This window comes from Balaenoptera physalus (genome assembly GCF_965194825.1).
Source record: "Balaenoptera physalus genome assembly, chromosome: 6".
Lineage (NCBI taxonomy): Eukaryota > Metazoa > Chordata > Mammalia > Artiodactyla > Balaenopteridae > Balaenoptera > Balaenoptera physalus.
Window position 1 is genome coordinate 47456942 of NC_138885.1, and position 18066 is coordinate 47475007.

General features: G+C 39.4%; 1 protein-coding gene across 6 annotated transcripts in view; it reads right to left on the bottom strand.

Moving 5' to 3' along the window:
• CACNB4 (calcium voltage-gated channel auxiliary subunit beta 4) overlaps positions 1-18066 on the bottom strand; it is a gene marked incomplete at its 5' end in the record, with an annotated part of 253539 nt that overhangs the window by 28956 nt on the left and 206517 nt on the right. For 5 of the 6 annotated variants that reach the window (XM_082465076.1, XM_082465079.1, XM_082465077.1 and 2 more), the window contains 4 exons: positions 7031-7089; positions 8439-8519; positions 8743-8762; positions 10274-10350. In XM_082465076.1, coding sequence (XP_082321202.1) covers positions 7031-7089; positions 8439-8519; positions 8743-8762; positions 10274-10350 — 237 coding nt within the window. The remainder of the gene's footprint in view (positions 1-7030; positions 7090-8438; positions 8520-8742; positions 8763-10273; positions 10351-18066) is intronic. The other variant, XM_082465080.1, reaches the window with a different exon arrangement.

The window sequence follows — 18066 nt, forward strand, 5'->3', positions numbered from 1 at the left end:
CTCCAAAACTTGGCAGAGTTCCAGGAAGGAGACAAGAAGAGTCCCGCCCCTTCCCTTTTATACTCACTGCACTCATTCTCCCCCACTTTCAAACTCCTCTAGCTGGTGGAGCAGGGAAGAGGGTAGAGTTATCAACAATTATTGAGTCATATGTCATCTCACACCTATTTGGGGACAACACTGTCAGCACTCTCAGGAGACTCTTCACCCGACTTCAGGGACCTGAATCCTTGGGGAGAGTTTAAAATAGTTTTTTTTTTTTTAAATAGTCCTTTTCATAAATGGTTGGAAATGATTTCTTTAAAGCAACAGGCTGTGCAAAAGTTCTGGTGCCCTTTTAAAGCAAAGTACTCCTTGTTTGCATTGTTGTATATATAAGCTATAGATGGTCAGGAAGTTTAAAATTTTTTAACTTCTTAGAATTTTTTAGGCTCTAATAAATTATTCGAGGCATCTTCAAATTGTCTTCTGCAGAAATCAAGAATTCTGTGAAATACGTCTCGGGCCGCTGAGAATGTTAAATGGGGGCTGAGTAGGCCAGGAGGGCCCCAGCTTTCTGACCCTCAATGCCAGGCAAACACCCCTGCATTTATGTTTTCTACACAGGGGGCTTATCTATGATTTCATTGTAAGAACTTGTTCAACTGCTAAAAGATATTGGAAAACACTGGTCTGTACAACTTCTTCATGTTTTAAAATTAATTAATTAATTTATTTATTTATGTTTGGCTGCGTTGGGTCTTTGTTGCTGCACGTGGGCTTTCTCTAGTTGCGGCGAGCAGGGGCTACTCTTTGTTGTGGTGCGCAGGCTTCTCATTGCGGTGGCTTCTCTTGTTGTGGAGCACAGGCTCTAGGTGTGCGGGCTTCAGTAGTTGTGGCTCGCGGGCTCTAGAGCACAGGCTCAGTAGTTGTGGTGCACGGGCTTAGTTGCTCCACGACATGTGGGATCTTCCCGGACCAGGGCTCGAACCCGTGTCCCCTGCATTGGCAGGCGGATTCTTAACCACTGCACCAGCAGGGAAGTCCCACTTCTTCATTTTATCAAGAAGAAAAGTGAGACACAGAGAGGAAGTTACACATGGTTATTTAGAGTCTAAGAAGGTTTAAAGCACAGGCCCCCAAGCACCAGACCAGTACTTAGTCATCTGACTCATAATTCTCTTACAGTTTCAGTTTTCTTCTCCAGCAACCCTGAATCTCCTGATACCAGCCACATCATCAAGTGCAGATCTTGGCCACATGCTGAGAGATGGTCAAGATCTAAATGAGGTTAAAGTCAGTGAAGCCCACATCTGAGTCTCCATTACTCAGTTGGCTACTGCCCTTGAGGCATGAAATCTCATAGGTAGTCTTTGCAGTCATAGCTCCTTTTACCTACAGAAGAGGATTTGATTATTTTTGCGTTTCTGGTTTTTTTGTTTGTAGTTTTAAGAACGGAGTTGCTGGTTAGAAACATACAGTTAATTTCCAGAGCAATTCAAATACATGACTGGAGACAAGTGGGTTGGTTTAGGGACAGAATTCAACCTTCTAGAATAATGATTTTTAGAGGGCCCAAAGAGTCTATTCTGCTTCGGTGAAAATCAAATTTGCTAGTTCTGTACTAGCCAAATAGTGACCCTTGGTTCTTAAAACTTGAAAGGATTATCAACAGATGTGCACTCCTATTTTCTCTGGGTTTTAACACACTTTTACCAAGCCATTTTCAGACATATCCAAAGTTTTACCAAAAAAACAAAACAATAACACACATACACAAAAACAGAAAAAATAAACTGCTTCATGTATTCCAAAACCAGGAAAAGGTGTGGACAATAAAAGGTTCTTTTTCTTCTTTCATTGGTCAATAAAATACCAGCTAATTTGTTAATATAGGTTATTTCTTAATAAAAATACACATTATGAAACAGCTCAGGAGAAGACAGACACAGCTCCAGAAACCCTCTAATAAGACAAAGCAGGAGTTTTTATTTTCCATGCAAAGATGCTTACTATTATCAAACTCAGACACCAAATCCAAACTTTTTTGTTGTTTAAAAGGCTCCCCAGCAATGTAATTACATTCATCATTAAATGCTAGTTTATATACTTTTTTTTTTTTACTTAAAGTTATACCCTTTCTATTTCTTTTCTTGCTATACTCATATCCTCTAGTGTCTTTCAGTACTTCTATGTATCTTATTTGATATACATCTCTAAAAAGTTCCCTTGGAAACTTTTTTGTGACGTAGTGTCAGTAATTACTAGCCCACGGATAAAAGCCTAACAGAAGTTCAGTTCCCCAGCAGACTGGGTATATATCTCTAAATCTAGTAAATCTGAACCCTAATTGTTGCTTGTTTCTGGTTTGGAATTCATAATTTCTGCAGTCCATCATGTGCTATGAGTATTAGTTTTCTGTGATTTTTCTATGGAAAGACATTACTCTTAGGTGATACACACTCATTCAACAATAATTAGTATTTCCATGTTGATAATGGAACAGCTAAAGATCCTTCTATACTCTATCCTTGCCACATCCTATATGCAACCCTGTTAGTATATTAGTTTTTATTAAAATTCTTAGACTTCCTTCACAAAGGAAAAACATTCCAAACATCAGACAGCACATTGTCAGGTGAACAGGAATGGAAGGCATATGTAGACCTCGGTACTCTTCCTGGGTCTTCCTCTTGGCTGGTTGTGTGACCATGGTCAAGTCATGCCATCTTTTGAGCATCAATATCATAATCAATAAGGTGGTGATAGTGGCTTTGTCGAATTATCTCACAGGATTGTCATTAGGAGCAAACCAGGTAATATATAAAAGTGCTTTCTTAAATAATTATTCATAGTGCCCTATGTTGATAGGCACATATATAATGTATACAAGGTAGTTATTGGAGATTTGAGACTTGAAGGAGACAGTTTCTTTATATTCTATCCTCAAAAGTTAGCAGTCTACCATGAACTCTCCCATTCTTGGAGTCTGTGAAATTTATATACTTTGAGGATGGGAGAATAAGGTCAGACATGTTGCAATCAAAATCTGCTAATTTAAATAATCATATTTGGCATTAAAGTGTTCAATTAATTATCTCTAGTGCTTGAGTGTCCACTGATGAGTCTGCATTTGAATAGAGAGTAGGAGGAGGAGATAATAAGAGGATGATATTGGTTATGAAACACAAGGCACTGTATTGTTCTTTTCCATTTGTTGACTGCAATTCTTCCATGTCTTGGCTGCTTTGTGATAGCATCAGCTGTTGCCATTTCCTTTTATAAATAAATACTACTTCTTTGAGTCTCCCTAAATTATATTCTTAGCCTCCGTTCTTCAAATTCTTTCTCAAACCTTTTTTTTTTTTTTTTTTTTTTTAAGCATTCCTTGGCTAATAGCTTCAGATCCCATTTGTATGTTCATCTGTGATTTGGGGCCATAATCATGTCAGTTACAAAGTGTCCTATAACCGCCATAGAGCTGAGCTGATCCAGTTGTCAAAAAGCCTAAAGTTACAACTTTGTTGGGATTTGAAATGATTAGCATAGGTCAACAAATTGCAATTGGTTTGACTGCTTGCTGTTCAGCCTATGAATGGTAGATTCAACCAGCTGAACAAAGCTCATCTGAAAGGATGATCCCCGTTGAATGTTTGTGGTGTTAAATGAAGAGAGAAAAGCTCCATGCCATTGTGCATCCACTGTGTCCCCGCCAGGCTGGTGCCACTGTAGCAGCTCGTTAGGCTCACTTAGTTTATGATCTGTGCACCAGAATTGTCACATGTGACAATTGATGAACTGTCACATGTCACATGAGATCCACAGGTACAGGGGTTCCCTCAGGAAGTATTTAGTATTGTGCTTTCCATTTTTCTTACATAGATTCTAGTTAGGCTCTACAATAGCAATAAAATTGTAAAATAAGTAAGTAGCTTTAAACTGATTCAAATAATTTCTAAGGTATCATAAAAAAAATAAGCATATGATTCTGTAATAGTCAATGTTGGATTTTAATCCAATTTGTTGAAATATTTTTTAGCCAAGATCTGAAAAACTGTATTGAAGAAGCAAGCCTTTTAGCCGTTTTTTTTTTTTTTTTTTTTTTGCCTTTTTGGCTCTTTCTGAAAAAGAAAAGACTTTATCCTGTTTTGTCTAACCTACTGCATTCATAGCCAACGAAACACTGTGTAGGTTTCCATTAGAACATATTGTTTATGTTGTATTGCTGTGCAAAAGCCCACTGTGTAATTGTTCACTTGGCTGGTTTCAATTAAAGACTATTTGTTGTTTTCTCTCCTTTTATTAATTGGTAAAACATAACACAGCAGATTGTCATGGCTCAGAATGTAAGGATATTCCCCACACAGCAGACATGTCAGAGTCATTGTGTATCCACACTGCACATTTCTTCTTCCTTACCAAAGTCTATATATACTCAACCAATGAATTCATTATTGTTTTTCTGCTGCACTGGCCTCTTCTAATTTGAAAGCAAATCCACTCTCCTACTCCCACTTTTAATACCTAGCTTTCTCCAACTCTGCCATACATCAGATCTCTCTAGGGCTGAGTCTCTTTCTCCAGCTATTACTTTTGCTGCTGCTGTATTCTTCCTCATATCTCCAGACCCTCTGCTGTGCCATCAGACTCCATGGAACACTTGGCATTGAAATTTTAATTCTATTTCTACTAAAACCAACTTCAGTAGTGTGTACAAGTGCTTGGTGAATCAGGTAACTCTAGCTGGTAAATCTCTGCTCTTACAATTAAATGCATTTCCTCTTTCTGGGTCTGAAGATTGAGGAAGAACCTCAGATTCTTCATTCTTGAAGGCAGTAATTAAGTCACTTACTTTCTCTTTGCTAAATTATAATAATTCCTTTCTTCTTTTCCATAAGTCCTACCTTTCAAACCTTTAATTACACTGCTGCTTACAAGGATGTTAAGTGGGGACCAAAACAATCTAACAGAAGCTTAGATTGTGTATAGGATGGCATTTGTTCAGCTCAAGGGTTGTTATGGGGCCACAGGATGAGGCACTTCTCAGAACTTCCTTAAATAAAGGCACTGCAGGTTAGAACCATGTGACTCTAAGCACAGCCGAAGGAAGTGTGATTGACTGAGCCAGGCATGTCAGCTGCGGCCAACCCAGGGAGAGCTGCATGAGGGTAAGGGTGATGGCCTCTGTCATCGGAGGCAAGGACCAACACCAATATTATTAACTTAAAGAGTCAGAGTTCAGCTGTTTCTTTGTAATGCTTTTTTAAGAAGTAATTTCCCAGGAGTCAAAAGTTTTCCAACAGAAGAAGGTTATCCATCTACCTGTGGTTTTGGGACATAAGAGATTAGCCTAAAAGGACTTTTACATTTCCTTCCAACTCCAAGAGTCTAGTACTCAGTGTTTTTCACTTGTTTTCTCTGAAATTACTTCATTCTCTGCCTATTTGTTTAAAAAAAAAAAAACAGAAACAAAAACAAAAAAAACAGAGAATAGGATACATCCATGGCTTTCTTATTAAGCCCTTTGTGTCCACTAGATAAATGTGGCAGACTACTATTTGTTCAGCAAAATCCATTTACTCTTCCTCTTGGGCACACAACTAGACTGTAATTCCCAGCCTCCTTCGCAATTAGGTGTGGCCACATGACTAAGTTCTAGCCAATGAAATGTGAGAATGATGTGAGTCACTTCCAGGCCAGCTTGCTCCTCTCTCTACAGCTAATTGGAGAGACCAACCCCAGGTCAAGGGTCCCAAATGACAGGCAGGACAAACTTTTTGCCCAGTCCTTCCCTCCTCCACACTACCCACCTTCCCAGCTGAGGAACACCTGCCTCAGACTACTAAATGAGCAACACTAAGCTTCCATTGTGTTTGATTCATTACACATTTTGGGCTCTACTTATTAAGGCAGCCTGGCCTGTACTAAGATACTTAGCAATTCACATAATGGCACTGAAGCATTCTGCTTTCTTGAACTAAAATCTCAATTATTGGAACTAAAATCTCAGTTTATTTTCTTTGTATATAGTCCCAGAAACTAACAAATATTTCAAACACAATTATCCAGAAGGTTTTTCCTTTTGACAAATACATACAATTTGTACTTAAAGCATTATCATGTTTGCTTTTTTCTTAAAATACCATATTTTAAAAAATCTATTTGTGGATATTTTTAAAATGTCTTCAAATACTTAAATATTTGGTAAGCTGCATGCATTTAACCATACTTAGCACACACGAAGTTTTCTTCATTTCTAATAAGTCTTCGGGTATTTGCACATGGTTATTTTTACATGGAGTGCATTCTGAATTGTGAAAGAGCTTGGTACTTAGTATTGAGTCAGTATGGACTTTTTACCATTTCTCTGCAAAATACAGAAACTCTTTCCGGATATTTTTCACAAAACTTAAATGATAAAATTTTCTGACGGTTAAAGACTGAGCCCTGTTGATAATGGGTCATAATGGGATAGGATACATACAAAAGAAACCCATAAAATAGCAAAGAAATTTCTAGTAAAACAAACCCAGAAGTGAACATCCAAAGAAGTACTATTCCCTACAAAATAGTCATTTTTGGAGGCTTATGATGAAAACATTTCTTGCGCTCTTCTTTTAAGGAAATTCAGTACTTTATACCTTCATATGATACACACACATACATGCATGCACATGCACAATTCCCAAATGATACTACCCAACTTGACCAGTGAGGCACCATATTTGTCAGAAATATTTTCATTATTTTTTATAAACATAAGTTTGGTATGAATTCACTGACAAGTGAGAAAATAAACACTAACACATACATATAAGTAAAACAAATGGATAATTTTCCTTCTCAAGGTCCTTTTTCTTTAAGGGATTCAATGCTATACGTCATAACTTCATATTTTCAGAACACTTTCATTGTACTCTCCCCTGAACACTGAGTTAACTTTTAATTAGAGAACATCTGCAATCACCAGAAACATAGATCCACAAATCAATTTATCATTCATGTTCGGTTAAAGGAAAATAAAGAATACAAAAGCATCTGTATGCCTCACCTCCCATCAAACCTGTGCTTCAGGAAATCAAAGAGGGCTTTCTGCATCATGTCTGTGACCTTTGCAGAGGTGAAAAAAAAAAAGAATGAGGCAAACACACGCAGAGAGAGAGAGAAGTCAAGAGTGAGAGAGCTGAAAGGGAAGGCATTCTGACGGAGCAAAGATCTGATCACAGCCACTCGTCTGGTGGAGGTGGGACAGGGCAGGTGACCGTGGACAGAGTTCTTCATACTTAACCACTTGCACTTACTCAACTTCCCCCCTTGGTTCTCCTCCAGGGTGTTGAGGAATGAACCAGCAGTGTTCACTAGATCCAAGGCAAACCCTCATCTCCTTTTACGGGGTGGAACTGCCACCAAGAGTCCACGATAGGCTGGCTTTGTGCGCAGGTGCGGCCTATCCTTGGCGTACCTGAGTGGTGCCTGCCTTCAGTGAGGAGCAGCTACACCTCCTCAGGCCAGCCTTGGGCTCTGCCTCCTGATAGCCTGTGCAAGTCGGGGGAAATTCTCCACGCCTAGGGCTGGATTTCTGTACACCGCTTTCCTGCTCTTCCTCTGATGTTCCCCATTGAGAAGGGGAGGGGAGGAGAGGAAGGAGAAGGGGAAAAGGGAGGGTGGGGGAGAAGGAGATGGGATTCTTAAATCTGCCTCACAGAGACTCATTAATTCACTCAACAAATGTGTACTGAATGCCTACTATGTGCCAGCCACTATGCTAACTCAGTGGGAAGGGTGCCTTGGAGGTTGCCCACCTTCAGATTTTAATGTCCTACCCACTTATTCTTATCCACGTTGGCATAAAGCCAAAATGGCAACATCTGAAATGCAGTGATCTAAGTCTTTACTCTTTTCCTTTTTGCATGGTTTTGTTTAATTAATCTCTGAAGGAGTTCACTAATACTTTTAGTGGAGTGTGTTTTTTTTTCTTTTATATGGTCTTTAAAGTAAAGAAGCAGAGAAATGTTTGGTGGAATATGCCATTGTCTTGAGCACCCAGCAAGGTGAGATCGGTTGGTGCTTTGAGGTGAGGTTTGCTGGCATATTGCCTATATGTTCCCTTGTGCTGTTCATACGCTATTATTTCTAATAGCAACGGGAACAGTTGAGACAGAAAAAATTCTTTTCTTTGAACTGCATGCAGAGCAAATTTTTGACCAGAACTTCCCATTATAAATATTTTGAGGGAGCTATTTCTGAACACTGTAATACATGAAAGACAAGAAGTGGGCCAGGGAGGGAAGAAAGAGTGAAAGGCCACGTAAGCCCCACACTGCACCTCCTGCCTTCACGAGCTGAGGGCTGGCTTCTGTTAGGACCCGTGTGAAAGCAGACCCTGAGAAGCAAGCTCCAAATGGCTGTCTCCTAGGTTCTTGATCAAGAACTGAAGCGTAACAGACTGGTATTTGTACCTCATAACCCTTCAGTGACGGCCCCACTAACACCACCGGACGCATGGATGGCACAACATCGTAGGGAGGGATGTGCTCCGTCTGAAAAAGATGATTGGACACGCGTGACAAGGGGAGGGTCAGCACGCCTCCTCCACAGCCACAACATTCACAATCCTCAGGTCAGATGAGAAATGATGACCACAGGTCCCACCAAGGAGACTCCTCCCTTATTTTATAGCCATTTGGGTCACTGAAATGGAGCACTGCAGGCATGTATGGATAGAAACCTTCACAGCAGAGTTAAAAAGGAAACACAACTTACCACTTTTTGCTTCTGTTTTGCTAAAAGACAACAATGAGAGCCATATCAAAATATGCAATCTCTGTCATTGTTAGCACATGCTTTTAAAAGATGGAAGAATGTACCAATCTCTCCCTGTCATTTTCATCATTTTCCAGTTCACCCACTCTGCAGAGCACCATTCTACTGTTTCATGCTGGTCGGGCCAATTTTGAAGACAAATGCAAAAACAGACAACTTCCTCTCCATTAGAATGGCCTTATATCCTGATTTCATGTGGGGTGGGGAGAGTGGATTTCATAATAACATTGGCTGGGCCAGTCACAGGTCATGGGTTGTTCCTGTGCTGGACACACCATGCAGTGTGGCTGACAGCAACTTGGACAAATCAAATTTGATAAAAAGAAACTTAGAATAACAATTTGGATAATAATGATCATTACCTCACTCACTAGTTATTTCTGGATTTGCAATTTTGGTGAACTATCAAAAAATTTTGCGGTTCTTGTTGTGTTCTTAAGTCTTTCTGTGCATTTTCCAGAATATTGACACATTTTTCCTACTATGTTGCTCTTAATTTCAAGTAAGTTTATAATCAGTTATTCCTGTTCTTTCTTGTTTGTAATAGTGAAAAGCTGCAACGACCTAAATGTCCAACAAATGGGGATGAGGCAAAATATACTCAATATCTGATTAAAGTGGCTTTGTGGCCACCCAATCAGGTCCAGTCCATTTGCGGACAACCCAGAGACCCAGAGTTCGGTTCAGAGCCATGGAAATCAGGATTCGCATGAACAAGGACCCAGATACTCAGATCTGTTCCAGAATCAATCCAGTTTCCTGCAGTTATGATAGACCAGGATAGACCTTGGATCTGTCATTCTGAATTGGTAATCCTGGATGACTTAATGCAGCATCAATTCTGGGCAGAATGAAATGAGCCTATAGGAGTCAGGGAATGTGGTGGAAGAAAAATTCCTGCTTGAATACCTCCACAGTTTCTAAATACACAACTCCTGGTTGGGCCACCCCTGTCTCTTCATTACCATTAATTCCAGGGCTCAGTTATCTGCTGTCCAAACAGAAGTGAGGTCATCTGGGCCCAACCTCATTCTCTGCCTCAACCCTCTCCACCTCCACAGCCCAGGCTGTATCAACACACCCTAAAGTTTTACATGGAGACTTAAACAGAGCATTTTCTTCAGACTTTACAACTTCTTAAAAACTTTTTAATTGGTTGGCCCTCACCATCTTAAAGTCTGCTGGGTTTCTGGGTGGAATAATGAACTTGCTTCTGAATGATTTATAAAATAGAGGGCAAATAAGATTTTACAAAATTATATTACAATGATCTGAATTTCTAGTACCACAAGCACCCTTTAAATCAAATCAAATGACCATAGAAAGCAAATGAACAATGAAAAGTTAAGTAGAAAAATCTTTAAGTCAAGCCTTTAAATTGCTTCCAAATTAGTAAAAATACTTGCATGTATTTTCAAATATTAAGAAAGGAATACATTCCATTAAAAAAAGGTCTAACTGAAACCCTCACCTGTTGATGTGGGGGTTGCTCGAAATGTCCCTGATACCATTTCTCCAAGACTTGAAGAAGAATTTCCACTGGATTTCCTAAGATACAGAAAAGGAACTTAAGACTCATTCCCCAAAGATGGAGGAGTAGAAGGACGTGCGCTCACTCCCTCTTGCGAGAGCACTGTTATCACAACTAAGTGCTGAACAATCTTCGACAGGGAGACACTGGAACTCACCAAAAAAGATATCCCACATCCGAAGACAAAGGAGAAGCCACAATGAGACGGTAGGAGGGGTGCAATCACAATAAAATCAAATCCCATAACTGCTGGATGGGTGACTCACAAACTGGAGAATACCACAGAAGTCCACCCACTGGAGTGAAGGTTCTGAGCCCCACGTCAGGCTTCCCAACCTGGGGGTCCGGCAATGGGAGGAGGAATTCCTAGAGAATCAGACTTTGAAGGTTAGCAGGATTTGATTGCAGGACGTCGACAGGACTGGGGGAAACAGAGACTCCACTCTTGGAGGACACACACAAAGTAGTGTGCACATCGGGACCCAGGGGAAGGAGCAGTGACCCCATAGGAGACTGAACCAGATCTACCTGCTAGTGTTGGAGGGTCTCCTGCAGAGGGGGGTGGCTGTGGCTCACTGTGGGGACAAGCACACTGGCAGCAGAAGTTCTGGGAAGTACTCCTTGGTGTGAGCCCTCCCAGAGTCTGCCATTAGCCCCACCAAAGAGCCCGAGTAGGCTTCAGTGCTGGGTCGCCTCAGGCCAAACAACCAACAGGGAGGGAACCCAGCCCCACCCATCAGCAGACAAGTGGATCAAAGTTTTACTGAGCTCTGCCCACCAGAGAAACACTGAGCTCTACCCACCACCAGTCCCTACCATCAGGAAGCTTGCACAAGCCTCTTAGATAGCCTCATCCACCAGAGGGCATACAGCAGAAGCAAGAAGAACAATTCTGGGCTTCCCTGGTGGCGCAGTGGTTGAGAGTCTGCCTGCCAATGCAGGGGACATGGGTTCGAGCCCTGGTCTGGGAAGATCCCACATGCCGCAGAGCAACTAGGCCCGTGAGCCACAGCTACTGAGCCTGCGCGTCTGGAGCTTGTGCTCCACCACAAGAGAGGCCGCGACAGTGAGAGGCCCGCGCACCACGATGAAGAGTGGCCCCCGCTCGTCGCAACTAGAGGAAGCCCTTGCATAGAAAACAAAGACCCAACACAGCCAAAAATAAATAAATAAATAAATAATAATTTAAAAAAGAAGAACAATTCTGCAGCCTGTGGAACGAAAACCACATTCACAGAAAGATAGAAAAAATGAAAGGGCAGAGGACTATGTACCAGATGAAGGAACAACATAAAACCCCAGAAAAACAACTAAATGAAGTGGAAATAGGCAACCTTCCAGAAAAAGAATTCAGAATAATGAGAGTGAAGATGATCCAGGACCTCGGAAAAAGAATGGAGGCAAAGATTGAGAAGATGCAAGAAATGTTTAACGAAGACCTAGAAGAATTAAAGAACAGCCACCTAGAAGAATTAAAGAACAAACAAACAGAGAGGAACAATACAATAACAGAAATGAAAAATACACTAGAAGGAATCAATAGCAGAATAACTGAGGCAGAAGAACAGATAACTGACCTGGAAGACAGAATACTGGAATTCACTGCCATGGAACAGAATAAAGAAAACAGAATGAAAGGAAATGAAGACAGCCTAAGAGACCTCTGGGACAACATTAAATGCAACAAAATTCACATCATAGGGGTCCCAGAAGGAGAAGAGAGAGAGAAAAGACCCAAGAAAATATTTGAAGAGATTATAGTCGAAAACTTCCCTAACATGGGAAAGGAAATAGCCACCCAAGTCCAGGAAGCACACAGAGTCCCAGGCAGGATAAACCCAAGGAGAAGCACGCCAAGACACATAGTAATCAAACTGACAAAAATTAAAGACAAAGAAAAATTATTGAAAGGAACAAGGGAAAAACGACAAATAACATACAAGGGAACTCCAACAAGGTTAACAGCTGATTGTTCAACAGAAACTCTACAAGCCAAAAGGGAGTGGCATGATATATTTAAAGTTATGAAAGGGAAGAACCTACAACTAAGATTACTCTACCCAGCAAAGATCTCATTCAGATTCGATGGAGAAATCAAAAGCTTTACAGACAAGCAAAAGCTAAGAGAATTCAGCACCACCCAACCAGCTCTACAACAAATGCTAAAGGAACTTCTCTAAGTGGGAAACACAAGAGAAGAAAAGGACCGACAAAACCAACCCCATAACAATTAAGAAAATGGTAATAGGAACATACATATAAATAATTGCCTTAAATGTGAATGGATTAAATGCTCCAACCAAAAGACACAGGCTCGCTGAATGGATACAAAAAGAAGACCCATATATATGCCGTCTACAAGAGACCCACTTCAGACCTAGGGACACATACAGACTGAAAGTGAGGGGATGGAAAAAGATATTCCATGCAAAGGGAAATCAAAAGAAAGCTGGAGTAGCCATACTCATATCAGATAAAATAGACTTTAAAATAAAGAATATTACAAGAGACAAGGAAGGACACTACATAACGATCAAGGGATCAATCCAAGAAGAAGATATAACAATTATAAATATATATGCACCCAAGATAGGAACACCTCAATACATAAGGCAACTGCTAACAGCTGTAAAAGAGGAAATTGACAGTAACACAGTAATAGTGGGGGACTTCAACACCTCACTTACAACAATGGACAGATCATCCAAACAGAATATTACTAAGGAAACACAAGCTTTAAATGACACAATAGACCAGATAGATATACTTGATATTTATAGGACATTCCATCCCAAAACAGCAGATTACACTTTCTTCTCAAGTGCACACGGAACATTCTCCAGGATAGATCACCTCTTGGGTCACAAATCAAGCCTCAGTAAATTTAAGAAAATTGAAATCACGTCAACCATCTTTTCCAACCACAATGCTATGAGATTAGAAATCAATTACAGGGAAAAAAACGTAAAAAACACAAAACACATGGAGGCTAAACAAAATGTTACTAAATAACCAAGAGATCACTGAAGAAATCAAAGAGGAAATCAAAAAATACCTAGAGACAAATTACAACGAAAACACGATGATCCAAAACCTACTGGATGCAGCAAAAGCAGTTCTAAGAGGGAAGTTTATAGCAATACAGGCCTACCTCAAGAAACAAGAAAAATCTCAAAAAAAAACCAATCTAACCTTACACCTAAAGGAACTAGAGAAAGAAGAACAAACAAAACCCAAAGTTAGTAGAAGGAAAGAAATCATAAAGATCAGAGCAGAAATAAATGAAATAGAAACAAAGAAAACAATAGCAAAGATCAATAAAACTAAAAGCTGGTTCTTTGAGACGATGAACAAAATTGATAACTCTTTAGCCTGACTCATCAAGAAAAAGAGGGAGAGGACTCAAATCAATAAAATTAGAAATGAAAAAGGAGAAGTTACAACGGACACAGCAGAAACACAAAACATCCTAAGAGACTACTGCAAGCAACTCTATGCGAATAAAATGGACAACCTGGAAGAAATGGACAAATTCTTAGAAAGGTATAACCTTCCAAGACTGAACTGGGAAGAAATAGAAAATATGAACAGACCAATCACAAGTAAGGAAATTGAAACTGTGATTAAAAATCTTCCGACAAATAAAAGTCCAGGACCAGATGGCTTCACAGGTGAATTCTATCAAACATTTAGAGAAGAGCTAACACCCATCCTTCTCAAACTCTTCCAAAAAATTGTAGAGGAAGGAACACTCCCAAACTCATTCAATGAGGCCACCATCACCCTGATACCAAAACCAGAGAAACATACTATAAAAAAAGAAAATTCCAGACCAATATCACTGATGAATATAGATGCAAAAATCCTCAATAAAATACTAGCAAACAGAATCCAACAACACATGAAAAGGATCATACACCATGATCAAGTGGGAATTATCCCAGAGATGCAAGTATTCTTCAATATACACAAATCAATCAATGTGATACACCATATTAACAAACTGAAGAAGAAAAACCATATGATCATCTCAATAGATGCAGAAAAAGCTTTTGACAAAATTCAACACCATTTATGATAAAAACTCTCATAAAGTGGGCATAGAAGGAACCTACCTCAACATAATAAAGGCCATATATGACAAACCCATAGCAAACATCATTCTCAATGGTGAAAAACTGAAAGCATTTCCTCTAAGATCAGGAACAAGACAAGGATGTCCACTCTCACCACTACTATTCAACATAGTTTTGGAAGTCCTAGCCATGGCAATCAGAGAAGAAAAAGAAATAAAAGGAATACAAATTGGAAAAGAAGAAGTAAAAGTTTCACTGTTTGCAGATGACATGATACTATACATAGAGAATCCTAACGATGTCACCTGAAAACTACTAGAGCTAATCAATGAATCCGGTAAAGTTACAGAATACAAAATTAATGCACAGAAATCTCTTGCATTCCTACACACTAACAACGAAAGATCAGAAAGAGAAATTTAGGAAACAATCCCATTCACCATTGCAACAAAAAGAATAAAATACCTAGGAATAAACCTACCTAAGGAGGTAAAAGACCTGTACTCAGAAAACTGTAAGACACTGATGAAAGAAATCAAAGATGACACAAACAGATAGAGAGATATACCATGCTCTTGGATTGGAAGAATCAATATTGTGAAAATGACTATACTAACCAAAGCAATCTACGGATTCAATGCAATCCCTATCAAATTACCAATGGCATTTTTTACAGAACTAGAACAAAAAAATCTTAAAATTTGTATGGAGACACAAAAGACCCCAAATAGCCAAAGCAATCTTGAGGGGAAAAAATGAAGCTGGAGGAATCAGACTCCCTGACTTCAGACTATACCACAAAGCTACAGTAATCAAGACAGTATGGTACTGGCACAAAAACAGAAATATAGATCAATGGAACAGGATAGAAAGCCCAGAGATAAACCCATGCACCTATGGTCAACTAATCTATGATAAAGGAGGCAAGGATATACAATGGAGAAAAGACAGTGTCTTCAATAAGTGGTGCTGGGAAAACTGGACAGCTACATGTAAAAGAATGAAATTAGTACACTCCCTAACACCATACACAAAAATAAACTCAAAATGGATTCGAGACCTAAATGTAAGACCAGACACTATAAAACTCTTAGGGGAAAACATAGGAAGAACACTCTGTGACATAAATGACAGCAAGATCTTTTTTGACCCACCTCCTAGAGTAATGGAAATAAAAACAAAAATAAACAAATGGGACCTAATGAAACTTCAAAGCTTTTGCAAAGCAAAGGAAACTACAAACATGACGAAAAGACAACCCTCAGAATGGGAGAAAATATTTGCAAATGAATCACCCGACAAAGGATTAATCTCCAAAATATATAAACAGCTCATGCAGCTCAATATTAAAAATACAAACAACCCAATCCAAAAATGGGCAGAAGGCCTAAATAAACATTTCTCTAAAGAAGACATACAGATGGCCAAGAAGCACATGAAAAGCTGCTCAACATCACTAATTATTAGAGAATAACAATTCAAAACTACAATGAGGTTATCACCCCACACCAGTTAGAATGGGCATCATCAGAAAATCTACAAACAACAAATGCTGGAGAGGGTGTGGAGAAAAGGGAACCCTATTGCATTGTTGCTGGGAATGTAAATTGATACGGCCACTATGGAGAACAGTATGGAGGTTACTTAAAAACTAAAAATAGAATTACCATACGACCCAGCAATCCCACTACTGGGCATATACCCTGAGAAAACCATCATTCGAAAAGAGTCATGTACCAAAATGTTCATTGCAGCTCTATTTACAATAGCCAGGACATGGAAGCAACCAAAGTGTCCATCATCGGATGAATGGATAAAGAAGATGTGGCACATATATACAATGGAATATTACTCAGCCATAAAAAGGAACGAAATTGGGTCATTTGTAGAGACGTGGATGGATCTAGAGACTGTCATACAGAGTGAAGTAAGTCAGAAAGAGGAAAACAAATATCATATATTAATGCATATATGTGGAACATAGAAAAATGGTACAGATGAACCGGTTTGTAGGGCAGAAATAGAGACACAGATGTAGAGAACAAATGCATGGACACCAAGGGGGGAAAGTGGGTGGGGGGTGGTGGGATGAACTGGGAGATTGGGATTGACATATATACACTAATATGTATAAAATAGATAACTAATAAGAACCTGCTGTATAAAAAAATAAATAAAATAAAATTCAAAGAAAAAAAAGACTCATTCCCCAGATTCCTTGGAAATAGAACTTGAGAGTACAAAGCTTTCTTTGGCCTTAATCCACTAAGTAATTCAAAACACACCAAGTCCTGCTATAGAGTACTTTAAGGATCTGCCCAAATGTTTTCTTTGACCTCCTTTCTCAGAGAAAGTGGGAAACTATCTAGGACCTGGAAATATTTTGCTAAAGTATGTCTCCTAATTATTCAATGCAGAAATGAGGCAAAAGAATCACTAATAGGAATGTTCTTGTGAACTGTTTTTTAAACCAACACTGGTCACCAGTACACTAGCTGGATGTCAAACACAGCTCAAAACAAGCAGTAAGACCTGGAAGAAGCACTTCTTATGTGGGGATCAGAATTAAGAACTGGCAGTAAGGATTTGGTCATGAATAATATTATGGAATGGAATGGAATGGAAGCTCATTGGTATTGGTTCCTGCATGTGGCTTGGGGAGCTTCCCTGGAGCCCACCAGGGCCCTCAGGAGCCCACCTTCCCACTTCTCCAGTGTCCCTTCCTTCAGTGCTTAAGTATGGTCCCTAGAGTTAGGACAATCTGATTTCTCCTCCTGGCTTTGCCCATTACTAGTCGTGGGACCTTGGCACACCATATCATATCTTTGTGCCTGAGTTTCCCCATCTCTAGAAGGAGAAACTATACTTCACAGTTGGTATAAAGATAAAAGAAGATCATGTCTTTGAGCTCTTGGTTTTACTCTTGCGCCTGCGGCAAAGTAAGCCTTTAGTTCAGAAGTGTAAAATAATTTTATGGAATAATAATAATAATAGTAGAATAACTTTGGAAATGGTGATAATAATTCATTTATTATTTCATTCAAATATCTATTGAGTATTCACTGTCCTAGAAACTAGGAATACAACAGTGGGGGGAAAAACAAAATTCCTTCCCTTTTACAGACAAATTCTAACAGGAAATATCAGTATCAAACAGATGAATAGGTAAATATATAGTATTTCTGATAGTAATAAATGCAACAGAGAAAACTGAGTCGGGAGAGAGACAGGAAGCAAGGGAAGAAAAGTGGATTCAACTTTAAATATGGTGGCAGGAAAGGGGTCATTGAAAAGGTGATATTTAACTAAGATCTGAAGCAGATGGAGTGATCCAGTGGAAAAGTGAAGAAAAGCGTCCAGTAAAAGGAAACAGCAATTGCAAAGGTCCTGAGACAGGAACATGTGTTCCCACATGGAGCAGCATGAGAGACAAAAAGTCTAGAGAAGAAGGAATAAGAGGGATTAATCATTAATAATATTATAGGCATGTTATATATTAAAAAAGATTGATAATTAAAAGTGGGGCTAACAGTCTACTTTTGTGACCTCCTATCACTGTTTAAGAGGTTCCCATTATGACAAAGGCAAAGGGGCCCCTGAAGAACAGAGGAGTTTTTGAAACAGAAAAGGATCTAATAGAAAAAGGAGGTTGAGAGT